Source organism: Cynocephalus volans, chromosome 6, assembly GCF_027409185.1.
Source record: "Cynocephalus volans isolate mCynVol1 chromosome 6, mCynVol1.pri, whole genome shotgun sequence".
Lineage (NCBI taxonomy): Eukaryota > Metazoa > Chordata > Mammalia > Dermoptera > Cynocephalidae > Cynocephalus > Cynocephalus volans.
The window spans coordinates 95,789,120-95,805,716 of record NC_084465.1 but is presented as its reverse complement, the minus strand read 5'-3'; the positions used below and the strand labels follow the sequence as shown (position 1 = coordinate 95,805,716).

The 16,597-nt window shown below is 53.0% G+C and overlaps 1 protein-coding gene across 1 annotated transcript; it reads left to right on the top strand.

Annotated features, from left to right (window-relative positions):
* Nucleotides 1-1,887: 1,887 nt before the first annotated feature.
* Nucleotides 1,888-16,528, top strand: LOC134380967 (mesothelin-like protein). Its single transcript, XM_063101066.1, has 16 exons — nucleotides 1,888-2,075; nucleotides 3,159-3,279; nucleotides 4,497-4,617; nucleotides 11,740-11,825; nucleotides 12,027-12,153; nucleotides 12,226-12,416; nucleotides 12,788-12,878; nucleotides 13,076-13,217; nucleotides 13,400-13,587; nucleotides 13,659-13,814; nucleotides 13,894-14,021; nucleotides 14,633-14,763; nucleotides 14,839-14,933; nucleotides 15,196-15,463; nucleotides 15,882-16,026; nucleotides 16,387-16,528. The coding sequence occupies exons 1-16, from the start codon at nucleotides 2,060-2,062 to the stop codon at nucleotides 16,526-16,528; spliced, it is 2,148 nt and encodes a 715-aa protein (XP_062957136.1). The 5' UTR covers nucleotides 1,888-2,059.
* Nucleotides 16,529-16,597: the final 69 nt, after the last annotated feature.

The following is a 16,597-nucleotide window of genomic DNA, read 5'->3' as shown; positions in this document are numbered from 1 at the left end:
GGAGAGAACTGGTTTTTTCCAGGCTGCTTTTCAGAGCCTGTTGAAGGAGTTTCTCTTAATTGCCAAAGCCAAATTCTCCAATGTTGGGGGAAAAAAAAGATCCCATAGCAGTTGGGGTGCTCCTGGTGTCCCCCACGTGGGCCCTTCTAGAGCCGGGAGCAAAGGCAGCCCTAGCACCCCCACTGTTACCCCCACCCCCACCCTCAGGACCCTCTGAGCAGGACCCGCCAATGGGTAGAAGCAAGAAGACCCCTCTCGCCTATTACTGGTGCCACTGCTGGGCTCCAGCCAATCGCTGAGTGCCAGGTAGCCCAGGGCCGTGCAAGGAGGTCAGCCACGGAGTTGGGAACTGGCGAGGACCCCAAGGCTGTTCTGCAGAGTGGGGTCTCCCTGGCTGGAGCGAGGACTTGGGGAGAGCACGGGTGGATCTGGCTGGCCACAAAGCACCAAGCCCAGAACAGCCTGGCCCAAGGCCGAAGGCTGAGCCACAGAGCAAGGGACAGCCAGACAAACAGCTGGAAGGAAGGGGTAGGCCACGCCCTGGGGAAGGCTCCGCACTTCTCGCTCCCCTCCCCCTACATGTGGATCAGCTCTCCACCTGGCAGGTGTCCCTACACGCTCTCTCTACCCCACAGGGCACACACGTGTGCACACACCTGCCTGGCTGTGTGCTCAGCACCCACAGGATGGCCACAGGCATTAAACTCATCTAACACGTTGGGTCTATGTGTGCAGAATGTCCTGCACGGGGACACATGGAGACAAACAGCACACACATGTGATGCTCCCGAGCACACAGGCCATGTAGCCTGAGATGCACGTGTAGGTGCACTTGTGCACAAGGTGAGTGCAAATGGCAGGGCTGGGCCCCCTGTGGGGAGGGGCGTGTGCTGGGTGGCCTCCAACCATGAGCTCAGCTTCCCACTCCCCCGGGGCTGGGGAGCAGGTGCCCGCTGTGCCTGGGGCCCACACAGCAGTGTCACCTGGCACAGCCAGGCCCCTCCCCTCTAGGACTGCCTGGCGGGCATCACTGCAGAAGCGGGGTCCAACCCCAGGCAGGACAGTTGCGGGTGGCCTGCTGGGCCAGGCATGGAGGTGAGGGGGGACCCCGGCGTCCTCGCCCTGAACTGCCCCTGCACCCTGGTGCTCAGCTGCGCGGGCTGACGCGCAGGGTGGGCTGGGATCACTGGTGTCTGAGTGCCTAGTCTACAGCTCCCTGGAGCAGCCTCCCATACCACAGACGGTGTTCCCGCTCAGGTGAGAGGGGCAGGTGCAGGGGCGGGGCCACCTGAGCAGGTGGCTGAGCCCCTCTGAGCCTCTGTCTGCCCCGTTATTTGGGTGGGAACCTCCCTACCTCCCTCCTGTCCAGAGGCCCGGAGGTGCCCGAAAGCTGTTGGATCATGCAGGGCTGTGCCCAAGAGGAGGCAAGGGCTCTCAGCCACCCAGCAGCATGGCCAGGTTCCCTGACGCCCCCCCACCTGCTGGGACCTGAGCCCCCAGGCCTCGCAGCCTGTTCTCCAGCATGGCCAGGGCTGCCATGGTTGTCACCTGAGGCCGGGTGTCAGTGATGGAGCTGGGCTGCTGAAGCAGGAAGAGGGGATGGAGCTGCCTGGGCCACCTACATGTGGGGGTGATGCCATGGCTGCATGGGCCAGGTGAGGAGCCCCTAGGCCTCTCCCCCCAGGCTGCCGGTGGGGCTCCTGTTTGTGAGAGAGCTGTTAATTGGAGATTCTGCTGCCTATGGGTCCCCTGAGCCCCAACCTGCGATAAGAAAGGCCCCGGGATTTGGCCTGCCCCCCTCCCTGTCCCTCCCTCTTGTTCCAGAGACCTGTCGTTCGTGGGATTGTTTCCCTCCCCAAAGGCAAGGCCCTGACATCCTGTGTGACCCCGGACGGCTCTGCCACTCAGTGCCCTGTGGCTGAGTGGGCAAGGGAAGGCGTGGGCCAGCCCGTGTCACCCCACTCTCAGCTCCAGCTCGTCGTGGACCTGCAACCCGTGGCCCCGGCACCCACCCTGGCACATCTCAGCCAGGAAGACCAGCACACACCACCACCCTGCCATGGGCCCCAGAGTGGGTGAGATGATGCTTCCATGTGGAAGGGGTGCTCTGGGCCGCTGGGGGACTCCCTGGGGTGGCAGGATCACCTGCATCCCTGCAGACATCGAGGTGCTCAGCACTGCAGCTGCCCCATCTTCCTGAGCCTGCACTTGGGGACTGGCCCAAACAAAGGGAAGGAAAGGGGCAGGCCCTGCCCAGCGCATGGGCCAGGCCGGCAGTGCAGATGCCATCCTGAGCCCAGCCCCTGCCCGCAGGCCTGGGTTCCAGTGGGACAGGCAGGGACAAGGCAAGGCCATGGCTGGAGGGGCCACTTCTGGCCCAGGCAGGTGGACCTGGCTTCTGGTAGGCACAGCTCTCTTGAACAGCCCTAGCACAGGCAAGGCCAGGCTCCGATGCATGGGCAGGGGAGGGCCCTGACCTCCAGGAGACAGAGTCCCAGGGATACCCACTGCCCAGTGTCTTGTTCTCCCCAAGAGGGGCAGGCACCTGGCCCCAGCAGCCCAGGAGGCCATGGACAGGGCCATATGGGCTGTGGCTGGCTTCCACCGAGGCTAATGCCACCTCCACAGGGCCCTTGCACTGCTGGAGAAAAGATTTTGCTAAATGGTTTATCCAGATCCAGGGAGATAAGGGGCACCCCTGCACCTGAACCCTCACTTCCTGGGCTGGGTTTTTAAGGCAAGAACGTGGACTAGGCCCCCCAAATCCTGCTTAGGAGACCCTGCCGTGGCCTCGCTGCAGAGGCTGAGCAACTGAGGTCTGGCAGGGCAGCCTCCGAGAGGGCCAACCCCCAGCCCCCTGCTTCATGTTCAGACTTTAAGGGCACAGAGCCATGGTGGGGGGTACTGGAGGGAGAAGGAGTGTGCACACACGCACACGCTGTCCACATGCATGCACACGCCATCACACACGTACCCTGAGGCCTGGGCTGCACATGCAGGTGGCCAGCGCCATGGCTCCAGAGGCCTCTTCCGCATCTCCCACCTTGAGGGGGCTCCCATGATTGGGGGGCACAGGAAGTCCTGCACAGACCCCAGACTGGCGCTGGGTGGTCCTGTGCTCACTGCTGCCGAGACCCTCAAAGCCCGCTCTGTCCCAGGTGCCCTGGCAACCCCAGGCCTCGCACTGCTCCTGTCCCTCACCGCCCACTGTGCTCCTCCCCAGCCTGAGGAACTCTCCCAGGGAGCGCTGAAGGCTGCTGGGGCCGACCTATGGGCCAGGTGAGTGCCAGGCCCCTCCTGCATCTCTGTGTCTGCTGATATACAGCAGGGAAAGGAGGAAAAGGTGGCATGGCCATTGGAGGTCCCCAGGGAGGCACCATTTCCAGGGTCTATACTCGAGGGCAGCTATGCAGGCAGCTGTCTCCCGGGCTCCTACTGGGGGGCCCTGGCCCTGTCTCCAAGGTCACTCCCCATCCTCACCCCAAGAAGACCCAGAGTGTCCAATATCCAGCTTCAGTTACAGGTCTAGGAGCTGGTCCCCAGGCCATCACCAAGGCACGTGGGAGGCCTTGACCATCTGAGGCCCATGACCTTCACCTGGCCACTCTGGGTTGGGCTGGGGTCCCCCTGAGTATCCCCTCGGGGCTCCAGGCCCCACCGACCTCCACTGCTTGAGCCCAGCTTGAGTCTCTTCCGCTTCCTTCCTTCCACCCTGAGGCTTGGCCACCCCAAACAGAGACTCGGTCATTTCCTCACACTGTTGGGCACCTCATGCCTGGGCAAGGCCATTCTCCCCTTCTCAGGGGTTGGTAGTCACTGATCAGCTAGTCAATCAATTAACTACATGATCAATCAGACAGGGCCAGGGGCCCAAGGGGGACCAACCAGGCCCATGCTAACATCGCATGAGACCCTACTGTGTGCATGGGTTTTTTTAGAGTCACACTGTAAGGAAAGATGGCCTGTGGTCACCCAGCAAGTGCCGAGGCCACATCTCCCAATCCCTCAGCAGTGGCCTGGGGGTGGGGGATGTCCAGGGAGCTGCCCGAGCTCAAAGCTGTTTGAGAAGCACAGACCCAGAATCTGGGCAGGGACCATATTTAAGCCCCTACACGTAGCTGAGAGCCTGGCCCCATGGATGGATGGATGGATGGATGGATGGATGGATGGATGGATGGATGGATGGATGGATGGATGGATGGATGATGGATGATGGTGGATGGAATATGGATAGATTAATGGATGGATGGATGAGTTAATGGATGGATGGATTAATGGATGAATGAATGGACAAGTGGATGGAGCGGGAATCTTGCATGTGTTGAGGCATTTCCTGGGCACCACGTCCTGCTTCTCATTCTTGGTGTTGGGGAGTCTGGCCTGGCTCCTGCATCCTGCAGCTTCCACCCTTCCTGCGGCCTACTCCCTTGACCTCGTCCATCCTGCCTGGTCCCCCTCCTCCCTCTGCCCCTCACCACCTTCTCCTCTCCACCTAGTGCCGATGCCTCCCTTCTGCAAGGCTTCTGGTGCCAGCCAGCCAGCCAGCTGCCCCGGGTCCAGCTCTCGGCTCTGATCAGGAGGATGGCCTCACAGCAGGTCCTCCTCAAAGCCTGGCAGGTAAGCAGCTGTGGCGGGGCGGTTGTCGAGGGTGAGGCCAGGCTCCCTGGAGAAGGGCCTGGAGATGGAAGAGTTTGCTAGATGCATGAGGGCACCCCTGACAGATGGCAGGGCAGGCAGGTACTGACGTGGAACCCAGGGCTGGGGACTGGCCGGTCAGAAACACACGTTTGCAGCTCACTGGAGCACCAGGGTTGTCGTGAAGCCAGTCTGCCAACTTCAGAGCCACCTAAAATGTGTCTATTGGTGAGGCCTGCAGTGGTCCGTTGCCAGGACTTTTTAGCCAGTTTGCTGGCAGATGCTTCTGCTTTGTGTTCCTGGTGAGGATGATGGTTTGTCCACCTCTCCTGCACTGTCCCCCTCCCCAACTTTGTGTGGTGCATGATGCACCTCTTGGGTGGTTCTGCAGCCCACTGACTCTTCCCTGACTGGGGCTGCAGAATCCTGGGCTGTGAGAGGGGCCAGCTGAGCCCACCTCAACCCTGCAGCTGACCCAAGCGTCATACACCCCTGAGTCGAAAAAGAGAGAGAGAGAGGAAGGCAGGAAGGAAGCTTTGTCATTTTGTCCAGCTATAAAATTAGTAATAAACTTATTCAAGAAAAATTGAAAAATGCAGAAAAGTAGAAAGACCCTACCCTCTCCAGGGAAATGCTCAACTCCTGGGTCCTTCCTGTGGCCCCTTGTTTGCCCAGGGATCAGCTGGTTTAATGCCCAGGTTGTGCTTGAGTTACCGTGTCATTGCATGACACAGTCACTGCAGTCCTGGGGAACCTAAGTCCTGGTCCCTTCATGCTGGTCACTCACCTTGTTACCACTTTTCCCTGCGGTGGATCAAACCATATGGAACAGGTTTTCGAATTCAGTGATTCCCTGAGAACAGACCTGTGTACTGGGGACCTGTGCATTTTGTGAGACATTTTCCGAGCTATGAAATTAATACATGCTCATGTGGGGGACTTTGGGAAACACTGGAAAATACAAGGGAAAAGTAAAATCCAATTTTTTCAGGTTTTCTTTTCCCAGGATTTAGATAACTCTCTGTTTTTCTTTGTTATAAATATCACAGGAATATTTTCACATAAATAGTTGAATGGTTCTCGATCCAGATATATCCAATTGTTTTCCAGAATAATACAACAATTATCACCCCACTGGGGAGAGAAAATCACCCCCTATCCTGCCCTCCCCTAGGGTCAATACTGTCATTTTAAAATCTTTGCTGCTTTGAGCAGGAGAGATGGTGTCTTTGATATGAACATTTTAAAGCCACAGGTAGCTGTTGTTAAGTTGCTTTCTACAAGGTTCTGTTGATTCTCCAGTAATGCATGAGGGAGCTGATGTGGCCACATCTTCACCAGCATTAGACATCACCATTTAAACAAACAAAAACTAAACTCTTTGGCAATCAGATCTTCCCTATTTCTTGACTCCACTCCCTCCAGTGTTGTGTGAATTTTTTATGAAGGTGTCTGGTTTTCATGGTTCACTTAGGAAAACAAAGGTATTTCAGAAATTTCATGAAAAAACAGAATTGAAAGATAATGGGAATGTCTCCTTGAACTTTTTGTTCTGTCCCTCATACATAAATCCTTTTATGAGCTAACTTTTTAAAAAATTAATAGACTATATTTTAGAGCAACTTTAGGTTTACAGAAAATTAAACAGATAATACAGAGAGCTCCCTTATACTCCTCCACCCCCCAGCCCAAACACAGGGTTTCCCCCATCATCAACATCTTGTATTAGAGGATACATTTGTTATAATTAATGAAGCAACGTGGATACATTATTATTAACTGAAGCCCATGATTTACCTTAGAGCTCACTCTCTGTGTTGCACATTCTGTGAGTTATGACAAATGCATAATGACATATGTTCACCATTCCAGGATCACACAGAACAGTCTCACCTAACTTTGCTCCACCGATTCATCCCTCCCCTCTCCCGCCGAGCCCCTGGCAACCACTGATATTCTACTGTCTCTATGGTTTTACCTTTTCCAGAATGTCATATAGTTGGAATCATACAGTATGTAGCCTTTTCAGACTGGCTTCTCTTAGTGATATACATTTAAGTTTCATCCATGTCTTCTCATGGCTTGGTAGCTTTTTATTGCTGAGTGATGCCCCTTTCGTGGATGTACGGCAGTATATTTATCCCTTCACCTAGAGAAAGACATCTTGGTTGCTTCCTGTCTTTGGCAATTATGAATAAACATTTGCGTATAGGATTTTGTGTGAACCTAAATTTTCAACTCATTTGGGTAAATGCCTAGGAACATGATTGCTGGATCACATGGTAAGACTATGTTTAGTTTTGTAAGAAACTGCCAAACTGTCTTCCAAGGTGGCTGCACCACTCTTTTATTCCACCAGCAGTGATTGAGAGCTCCTGTTGCTCCGTGCCCTTGGTACTGTTCATGTTTGGAGTTTTTGACTTTCTATTAGGTATGCAGTGGCATCTCATTGCTTTGATGTGCAATTCCCTGATAACATAGGATGCTGAACATCTTTCCACATGATTATTTGCCATCTATATATCTTCTTTGGTGAGGTGTCTATTCAGATATTTTGCCAATTTTTAATGGGTTGATTTATTTTCTTACTGCTGAGTTTTAAGAGCTCTTTGTATATTTTGTATATAAGCCCTTTATCTGATACATGTTTTGCAAATATTTTCTCTCAGTCAGTAGGTTGTCTTCTCGTTCTCTTAGTGATTTTTGCAGAGCAAACGTTTTAAACCTTAATAAAGTCCAACATCAATTCTTTCTTTCATGGAATATGCTTTTGGTGTTATAGCTAAATGCTCCTCCACAAACCCAAGTCACCTGATTTTCTCCTCTGTTATCTTCTAGAAGTTCTGTTGTTTTGCATTTTATATTTATGTCTGTGATTTAATATTTGTTAAAAATATAAGATCTATATCTAGATTTTTTTCCTTGTATATGTGCATATGGGCATCCAGTTGTCCAGGGTCTATTTCTGGGCTCTCCATTCTATTCCACTGATCTGTTTTTCTATTCTTTCAACAATACCACATGTCTTGATTATTGGTGCTTTACAGTAAGTCCTGAAGTCAGGTAGTGTCAGTCAAATGACTATTCTGCTTCAGTATCGTGTTGGCCATTCTAAGTCTTTTGCCTTACTGTATAAACTTTAGAGTCATTTTGTTGATATACACAAATAACTTGCTGGGATTTTGATTTGGACTGTGTTGAATCTATGGATCAAGTTGAAAAGAACTGACATTTTAACAATATTGAGTCTCCCTATCTATGAACATGTACTGTCTCTCCATTTATTTAGATCTTTTTTTATTTCTTTCATCAGAGTTTTGTAGTTTTCCTCGTATCGATCTTATACATATTTTGTAAGATTTACTCGTGAATATTTCATGGTTTTTGTTGTTAATATAAATGGTATTGTGTTTTTTATTTCAAATTCCAATTGTTCATTTCTGGTATATGGGAAAGCAATTGGCTTTTACCTATTAACTTTGTGTCATGCAGCCGTGCTATATTTCCTTATTAGTTCCTGGAGATTTTTTGGTTTGTTTTGTCAATTCTTTGGGACTTTCCACATAGGAAATCATGGCATCCATGAACAAAGACAATTTTATTTCTTCTTGCCAAGTCTGTTTACCCTTTATTTCCTTTTCTTGTCTTATTGCAATAGTCAGGACTTCAATGTGATGTTGCACTACGCATGAAATGGTATAATGTTATTTGAAAGTGGACTTAGATTAGTTGTAAATGTTTATTGCAAACTGTAGGGAACTACTAAATCTTTGTTAAAGAAGTACAATTGATATGTTAAGAAACAAGAGAAAATGAATCCTACAAAATGCTCAGTTAAAACCAGAGAAGGCAGAAAAGGAGTGGAAGACAAAAATAGGCATAAAGAACAAGAGCAACAGATAGAAAATGGTGAAAATATGGGAGACCCTAACCCAGCTATATCAGTAATCACTTTGAATGTCAGTGGCCTACATGCATCAATTAAAAGACAGATTGTCAAAGGACAAGATTCAACTATATGTTGTCCACAAAAAAACAAACAAACAAACAAAAAAACCACTACTGTGGTCTGAATGTTTCTTCCCTCCAAAGCTCGTGTGGAAGCTTGATCCCCAATGTGGCAGTGTTGAAAGGTGGGGCTTGTGGGACATGATTGGATCATGAGGGCATAGCCCTCATGAATGGATTAATCTATGCATGAATTAATGGATTGATGGGTTAATGGAAGGATGAGTTATCACAGGAGTGACACTGCTGGCTTTACAAGTAGAGCAGCTGAGCATATTAACATGCTGTCTCAGCCCTCTCACCATGTGATACCTTGAACTGTCTCAGGACTCTGCAGAGACTCCCCACCAAGAAGGTCCTTACCAGATGCACCCCTTGACTTTGTACTTTCCAGCCTCCAGAACTGTAAGAAATAAATTTTATTTCTTTATAAATTACCCTTCCCTGTACTGGCCACCCACCAAAAAAAAAAAAAAAAAAAGCAGCTTTAAGTATTCTAGGTGACAGAAGAAAACTAACTAATACACCTACTTTAAATATAATGATACATATAGACTAAAATTAAATGGATGGAGAAAATATACCATGATAACACTAACCAAAAGACAGTGTGAGTGAGTAGCTGTATTAATTTCAGATGAGCAGACTTCAAAGCAGGGAAAGTTGTCAAGGATAAAGAGGGCCATTACATAATGATAAAGGGGGAAATTCTCCAATAAGATGTAACAATCATTAACATGTATGCACCTAACAACAGAGCATCAAAACATGAGGGAAAAACTCATAGAACTGCAAACAGAAATAGATGAATCCCCTATTATAGATAGAGAGTTCAACACTCTGCATCAGTAACTGACAGATCCAGAAGGCAGAAAATCAGTAAGGACACTGTTGAGCTCAACACCAACAACCAGATGGATATAATTGACATCTATAGATTACTTCATCCAACAACAGCAAAGTGCACATTCTTCTTCATGTCACATGGAACATTCACCAAGATAAACCACATTCTGGGCCATAAAACATACATTAACAAATTTAAAAAATAGAAATCATACAATGTCTGATCTCAGACCAAAATGGACTCAGACTAGAAATCAATAACAGAAAGATAGCAGGAAAATCCCAAAATACTTGGGGATTATATGACACACTTTTAAAGAACACATGGGTCAAAGAAGAAGTCTCAGGACAATCTTTTAAATATTTCAAATTAGATAAAAATGAAAACACAGTTTATCAAAATTTATGGGGTATACTGATAGCAGTGCTTGGAGGAAAACATAGTACTGAATGTATATGTTAAAAAAAAAGAAATATCTAAAATTAATCATCTAAGCTTCCATATTAGAAAACTAGAAGAAAAAGAGCAATATAAGCCTAAAGCAAGCAGAAGAAAAGAAATAGGAAAAATTAGAGCAGAAATCTGTGAAACTGAAAGCTGCTTCTTTGGAAAGATCAATAAACCCCTAGCCAGGCCAACCAAGAAGAAAAGAGAGAAGACACAAATTATTAATATCAGAAATGAAAGAGGGGCCATTACTACAGATCCTATAGACAGTAAAAGGACAATAAAGAAACATCCTTGCACACAAATGCAACAGCTTAGATGAAATGGACCAGTTCCCTAAAAGACAAAATCTATCCAAGCCCACAAAAGGGGAAAGAGATCATCTAAAAAAGCAGATCGTCTGAATATGTAGGATTATCTTTTTCATCCTTTTACCATCAATGTTTGGGTTACTTTATGTTTGGGTGTATCTTAAATAGCATAGAACTGAATGATTTTAAATGTAATCTGAAAATCTTTGTCTTTTTATTGCAAAGTTAGTCCATTTACATCTATTAGGATCATTGCTTTCTTGGGCTTTGTTTCTTCCACCTGACTCTTTGTTTCTCTTTTTCCTACAGTATCCTTGTCTCTGGGTGGTTTGAGTATTTGTGCTGTGGTTGTTACTCTGCTCCTTGCCCTGTGTCTTTACGTACACTCACACACACACTTCAGCTGTTTGTTAAGTGCAGCTTCTGTGTTTTCATCAGTGCGATCAACTGCTAACCGTGTAATACTGAGAGTTTGTGTATCTGCTTCAATGTTTTCCTAATCTGCTTTTTGACTTTTTGTTGACAACCAAATACCTTTAACATTCTATTAAAAGTCACAGACCTTCTACATATTCATGTGTTAGAGTTATCCCAGTTTTTCTTCCCCTCCCCTCTTAGTGTGGAGGACCCTTACCCACCAGGAGGTTGGTGCCCACTCTCCATTCCCTGGAGCAGGCTGGAAGAGGGGTTTGGGGTGGAGCTTGTTGGCAGGGGCTGCACAGAAATTTGGGGACTGTCGCTTTTGCTTTGAGGCCCCTTTCTCACACATGACTTCTTCACCTGTGCTCGATTGATGAAGGACCAATGGAGGAATTGTTAGGTAGAAGGACCCTTGGAGGAATTAACTAAAAATGCTTGAAATGACAGCAAAGTAGTCCAAGCCAGAGAAGAAGTCTAGGCAGGGGGTGGCTAAGAAGCAAGAAGGCGTCCTGCCATGGATGCAGTGGACAAGTAAAGCCTCGGTGGGACACTGAAGCAGGATGAGGGCTGGGGAACGACACTGGGACTGGGCAGAGGATGCTGGAGTAGGGTAGGGCTGGGCTGAGGCTGAGAGGCACCACCCATGGGTCCAACTTGGGAAGCTCTCCAGGGGGCTGTGCTGGAGGCAGGGAGGCCCCCAGCCTAGCTTGGGCTTCCTGGGGCCTCTGTGAGAGAGGACAGGGAATTGTCTACACCTGCCCAGCATCCAAAGTCTCCCTTCAAAATCCTTTGCAAGTGAGGAGAATGTTGCCATCACAGCCAGATCAAGGGGCCATGGTTGGAGAGCAGAGGGGGCTTTCAGACTGGGTCTTGAGGCCTGTTTTTATGTGGAAGCTGATGCAGGAAGGAGGCCAAAGGAGGAGGAAATGGTGGATGTACAGATGGGGCCGGCCCTGCAGGGAGGCTGGGCCTGAGAGCTGGGTGGGGGCTCAGCCCAAAAGGCCCCATGCGGAGGGGGAGGGGCTGGCAAGTCCAGCCAGAAAAAGGGAGTGACACCACCCATCCCGCCAGCTCAGCTGCCTGGCCAACCTCGCCATGCGGCACGGCCTCCAGGATGACTTTGAGCTCCAGCCACCAGACCTACTGCTCTTTTACAAGTGAGTGCCCACACCAGGTCCAGGGCTGGCCTCGTGGCCACCACCACCATGAGTGGCACCTGCTAGCCATGGGCTGAACCGCCTCTCTGGAATCCTGGGGGGACCCCAACCCCCAGGGGTATCTCAGATCACCCCGGAGGACCCGGGTAGGGCTGTTGGGAGGCCATCCCTGCCCTCCTGACATTCTCCCTCCTGCCTCAGCCTGAGCCAGGTGAGGGAAGCTGACTGCCGCACCTTCACCCGCCGTGCTGCCCAGGGCCACATGGAGCTGCTGGCCAACCTGCCCGACCAGAGGGTTGCCCTGCAGCACACAGCCATGGCCTGCTTGGTAGGCACCCACGCAGGCAAATGGGTGGGTGGTAGGGTGGGCCTCCCTCCCACTGACCTGGTGTCCCTGCAGGGGGGGCCCCGCCCATGGCTCAGTGCCTCTGACCTGCTGGTCCTTGGGGTCCTGGTGTGTGACATGGACGCACCCAGCATCATCACTGCAGACCCTCAAGTGCTGCAGAACCTGCGACTCTGCCCCCAGCTGACCGCCGCCCAGAGGGCCGCCCTCAACATCCTGCTGGCCAGTGGGAGGACCCAGCTTGGGTGGGTGGGGGTCACAGGGGCCAGGGTGAGGGAGGATCCACAGGGCTGGAGGGGCCTCACCTCCTCAAGATGAGATGGAGGCAGCCTGGGGTTTGGGCCCAGAAGGTCGCTGATGTCCACAGTCCCACTGACCTCGGACCCCAGACCCTAACATCACTCTGACCCTGCAGCCTATGAGGCACAGGGTAAGGGGTGCTGCCCCACTGTCTGGGGTGGGAGTGTCTGCAAGGACCAGGTGTCCCCAGCAGGGAAGACTCTGTGAACCTTGTGTGGGTGCTGGCTGGGGGCTGGCATGTCAGGGAGGAGCAGGAGGCCTGCAGGGGCTGGGATGCTGTCCTAGACCTGGACACGGTGCCCTTCCTACGCACCAGGCCCCCTGGCTCCTGGAACCTGGAGGGGCTGCAGGCCCTGGGACCTCTGGCTACCTACATCAGCCCCCGCCTGTGGGTGCAGGTGCAGGAGGTAGGATGATGCCTGGGGGGTGGAGTGAGGGGCATCCTGCCATTCAGGCCAAGCATCTGCCACATGCACTGTGATGCCTGAGTTGTGTGAGTGAATGCCTAGATGCTCCCCATCACAGGGTTTCTGTCTGTGGGGTGGGGGGAGGGGACCCATTGGCCCCTCACCATGACATGGAGCCACCACACCTGCCCCGCCAGGCTGTGGGCCTGGACTTCTTCCGCAGCATGGTCGCTATGTGCCGAGTGGGGCATCTCAGTCAGCGTGATGCCAGGCGCTTCGTCACCAGCTTCCTGGAGGCCAAAGCCAGCACAGTGTCCTTGAGGCCCAGGCGGGGCACAGGTCAGTGTGGCCACCGTGGCTGGGGATGCTGTACCTCCCATGGTCTGGGCTGCTCATCCAGGCCTGGTGACCTCAGAGTAGCGATTTGGGTCAAGTTTTCAGTTGGAGGTAAAGCTTGGGGAGACAATCAAGGTCTGGTCAAGATTGGAAGTGGAGGTAGGGGTCATCCACGTACCCCACAGGGAGATCCTGTGTCCGCGGCAACATCACAGCAGCGACGCTTCAGGACGACCTCTTCCTGGTGCGCTACGACTGCCCCCAGCTCGAGTCCTGCCTGGGCAGCCGCGTGCTCAGGGCCAACCTGGACCCCCTGCTGCAGCACCCGCTGCCCATCGAGTGCCAGCGTGTGGTCAAGGCCAAGCTCATGCAGGTGCGCTGGCAAGCTTGGGGAGGTGTCAGGGCACAGGCCACATGGCTGACACCACCCCTTGCTGGCCTCAGATCTACCCACATGGCGTCCCTGAGGACAAGCTGCGAATCATCACCTCACTGGTCTACCTCTACTCCCTCAATGAGATAGGCCAGTGGAACATCACATCCAGAGACACAGTCGTGGCCTTGCTGGCCTCAGATGTGGCCCTGGAGAACCAGACAGAGGTGAGGGCAGCGGGGGCAGGTGGGGACCACAAGCCCCAGCCCCAAGCCCTGGCTCCACTGACCCTGGTCCTGCCCCCAGGCCGTCCTGCAGAAGTTCCTGGACCACAATGGCAAGGTCACTGGCACCCTGCTAGTGGCCATCGGGGGCTCCCGTCTCTGCTGGATGAGTCCCCAGCAGATCCAGATCATCCAGCCTTCAGAATTCCGGTGAGCCCACTCAGCAACCTCGAAGGCAGCTCCCTTCTCAGCCAAGGAGAATCACAAGGGGAAACTGAGGCTCAGGACGAGGTCCAGTCCAGGCAAGGCCATTGGAGGAGCATTAGGGTCCCAGGGCTGCCATAACAAAGTACCACAAACTGGATGATTTAAAAGGATAAAAATTTATTCTTTTGCACTTCCGGAGGCCAGAAGTCCAAAATCGAGGTGCTGGCAGGGCCATGCTCTGCGCCTGCAGGGGCGTCCTGCCTCTTCCAGCTCTGGTGTTTCTTGACATCACTCCAGGCTCTGCCTCATCTTCACATGAGCTCCCCAGTGTGTCTGTATCCACATTCCTCTGTTTTTATAAGGACACCAGTCATTGGATATAGGGCCCATCTAATCCAGTCTGACCTCATCTTTTAATTTGATTACATCTGCTAAGACCCTATTTCCAAATAAGGTCACATTCTGAGGTTCCTGGTGGATGTGAATTTTGGAGGGACACTGTCCAACTCAGTACAGAGGGAAGAGGAAATGTGTGGCTCAGGGAGAGAGGGCCTTGCCTAGCTGTCCAGAGGGCAAAGTGCTCCCAACCTGCTCACCTGCCTCCTCCTCCCCAGGCTGGCTGGAGCCCTGGACATCTCCTCCTGCCCTCAGAGCCGGAAAGACGTGCTGTATGCCAAGGCCCGTGAGGCCTTTGGCAGCACCAGGACTACGGCTGCATACTACCGCTTCATGCGCCCCTACCTCGGTGAGACCCTGCCCTGTGTGCAGTACCCCTCCCCCAGAAGCCCCAGCCCTCCCCTTCTCACCAATGCCCCACCAGGTGGCGCCCCTGTGGAGGAGCTGCGGCACCTGGCCCAGGCCAACGTCTCCATGGACATCGACACCTTCACCAACCTGAACCCCCATGTGCTGCAGGTGGGGCCCTGGGGCCACCCCAGTGGGGAGCTTGGCAGGGCTGGCCAAGCTAGGAAGTCCCCAGGTCACGGGTCTGCACACCCAGAAGTCAGAGGCGTGCAGATGGCGTGGACCCCATGCCACTTCTCCAGGCTGGTTCAGTCCCACCGTTTGCGCTCAATCCGAGGTTAAGCATTGCGCTCGCTGGGTCTTCCCCTGGCCTGGGAAGGTGGCCCCATGAAACCCTCCGTCCCTCCCCTGTCGCCTCCTTGTTTTCTTGTAGAGCCTCAGTGTCGACAGTGTGACCACGCTGCTGGGCCAGAACGTGGGGGACCTGCAGAAGGCTCGCAGCCACCCGGCCATCAGCTCCTGGCTCCGCAGCCTCAACATCTCCACCCTGGGCGAGCTGGGCCTGGACACCAGCATGGATCCCGCCAGCCCCACTGACCCAGGCCATGCAACCAGTGGGTCCCCCAGCACCAGACCCCTTGCACCCCGTCCAGTCCACACATCAGGCCTGCCTGGGAATGACGCCGAGGTCCCCACCTCAGGTACAGCCCGTGCCCCCTGGTCCCCCTGCCTCTGCTGGGCCTTTTCTGCCCAGGACCCTCTGTGGACCCCTGGCTGCCCCTAGGTTCACACCTCACGCCCGCTCTCCCACTGTCAGCCATCTTCTTCCCTTTGCCTTCTGGGGGGACGTCTGGGTGGTGTTGGCTTCCACCTTCACTGCGCCATAAATTATTTAGGGACATGACTGCCTCCTCCACAATGCACTGAGCAGCAGGATGTGGGGGTGGAGAAGGCTTTGAGATCCTGTTGGGGCCCAGAAGAACAGCCATAATGAGAGTCCTCTGCCTTCCCCACCCCCACCACACAGGGAGGGGCCGTCCAGGCCTGTTGGGCTCTTGGGCATGGCTCTGGGAGCAGCTCCAAGACAACTGATGGGTCCCCTCTGTGTTCCATCCACAGGCAGCCCTCCAGCCCTCCTGGGCTACCTGCCACTTGCTGCAGTCCTGCCCTCTGGCCTCCTGTGGCTACTTCGTAGGGACGCCTCAGGGCCCAACCGGGGCTGCCCACAGGGCGTCTGCACCCCAGCCCACAGCACTGCCCCACAGTGGCTGGGCCTATGGGCATCACAGGCAGGAAAAACGGGGCTGCTAGGTGGAACTGAACACGTGCCCAGGCCGGGGTGCAGGCTCTGGGCCCAGGGGACCTGCCTGTGTCCCTCATCCTAGGGGTCTGCAGGTCCCCAGGCTTCCAGGACCTGGAGCTAGACTGGGGACCTGGACCATGAGGAGCTGAGACCTGCCCAGCCACAGGCCCAGGCCAGCAGAGGGAGACGCTGCCCGTGCCCTCTGGTCTCCTTCAGGAGAACTGGGCTGGGGTGGGGACTCTGATGTCACTAACCCACTGGTAGATATGAATAAAGCAAGGGTTCTGTTCCTGCCTGTGTCTTTTCTGTGGGCCTGCTCAGGAGCACAGAGACCCCTCTCAGCCAGCGCCCAGCCCCTGTAGGCCTCCCACACCCCTCAGCTGGGGGCTCGGAAACAGAGCTCCCACCCGCTGCCTTCTGGGGCCACCTGAGTGGGGCATGGCCTCAGGTGCAATGGCAATAGGTCAGGAAGGCCTTGAATGGCCCTCACCCTGCCTAGAGGCCCACCCTCAGGACCCCTTTACAAGGCAAG

Bases quoted from the DNA above. Each gene is read 5' to 3' on its own strand.
- LOC134380967 (XM_063101066.1), top strand. The intron at 12,879-13,075 runs GTAGGATGATGC...CTGCCCCGCCAG, and splicing joins TGTGGGTGCAGGTGCAGGAG to GCTGTGGGCCTGGACTTCTT. The intron at 14,022-14,632 runs GTGAGCCCACTC...CCTCCTCCCCAG, and splicing joins ATCCAGCCTTCAGAATTCCG to GCTGGCTGGAGCCCTGGACA.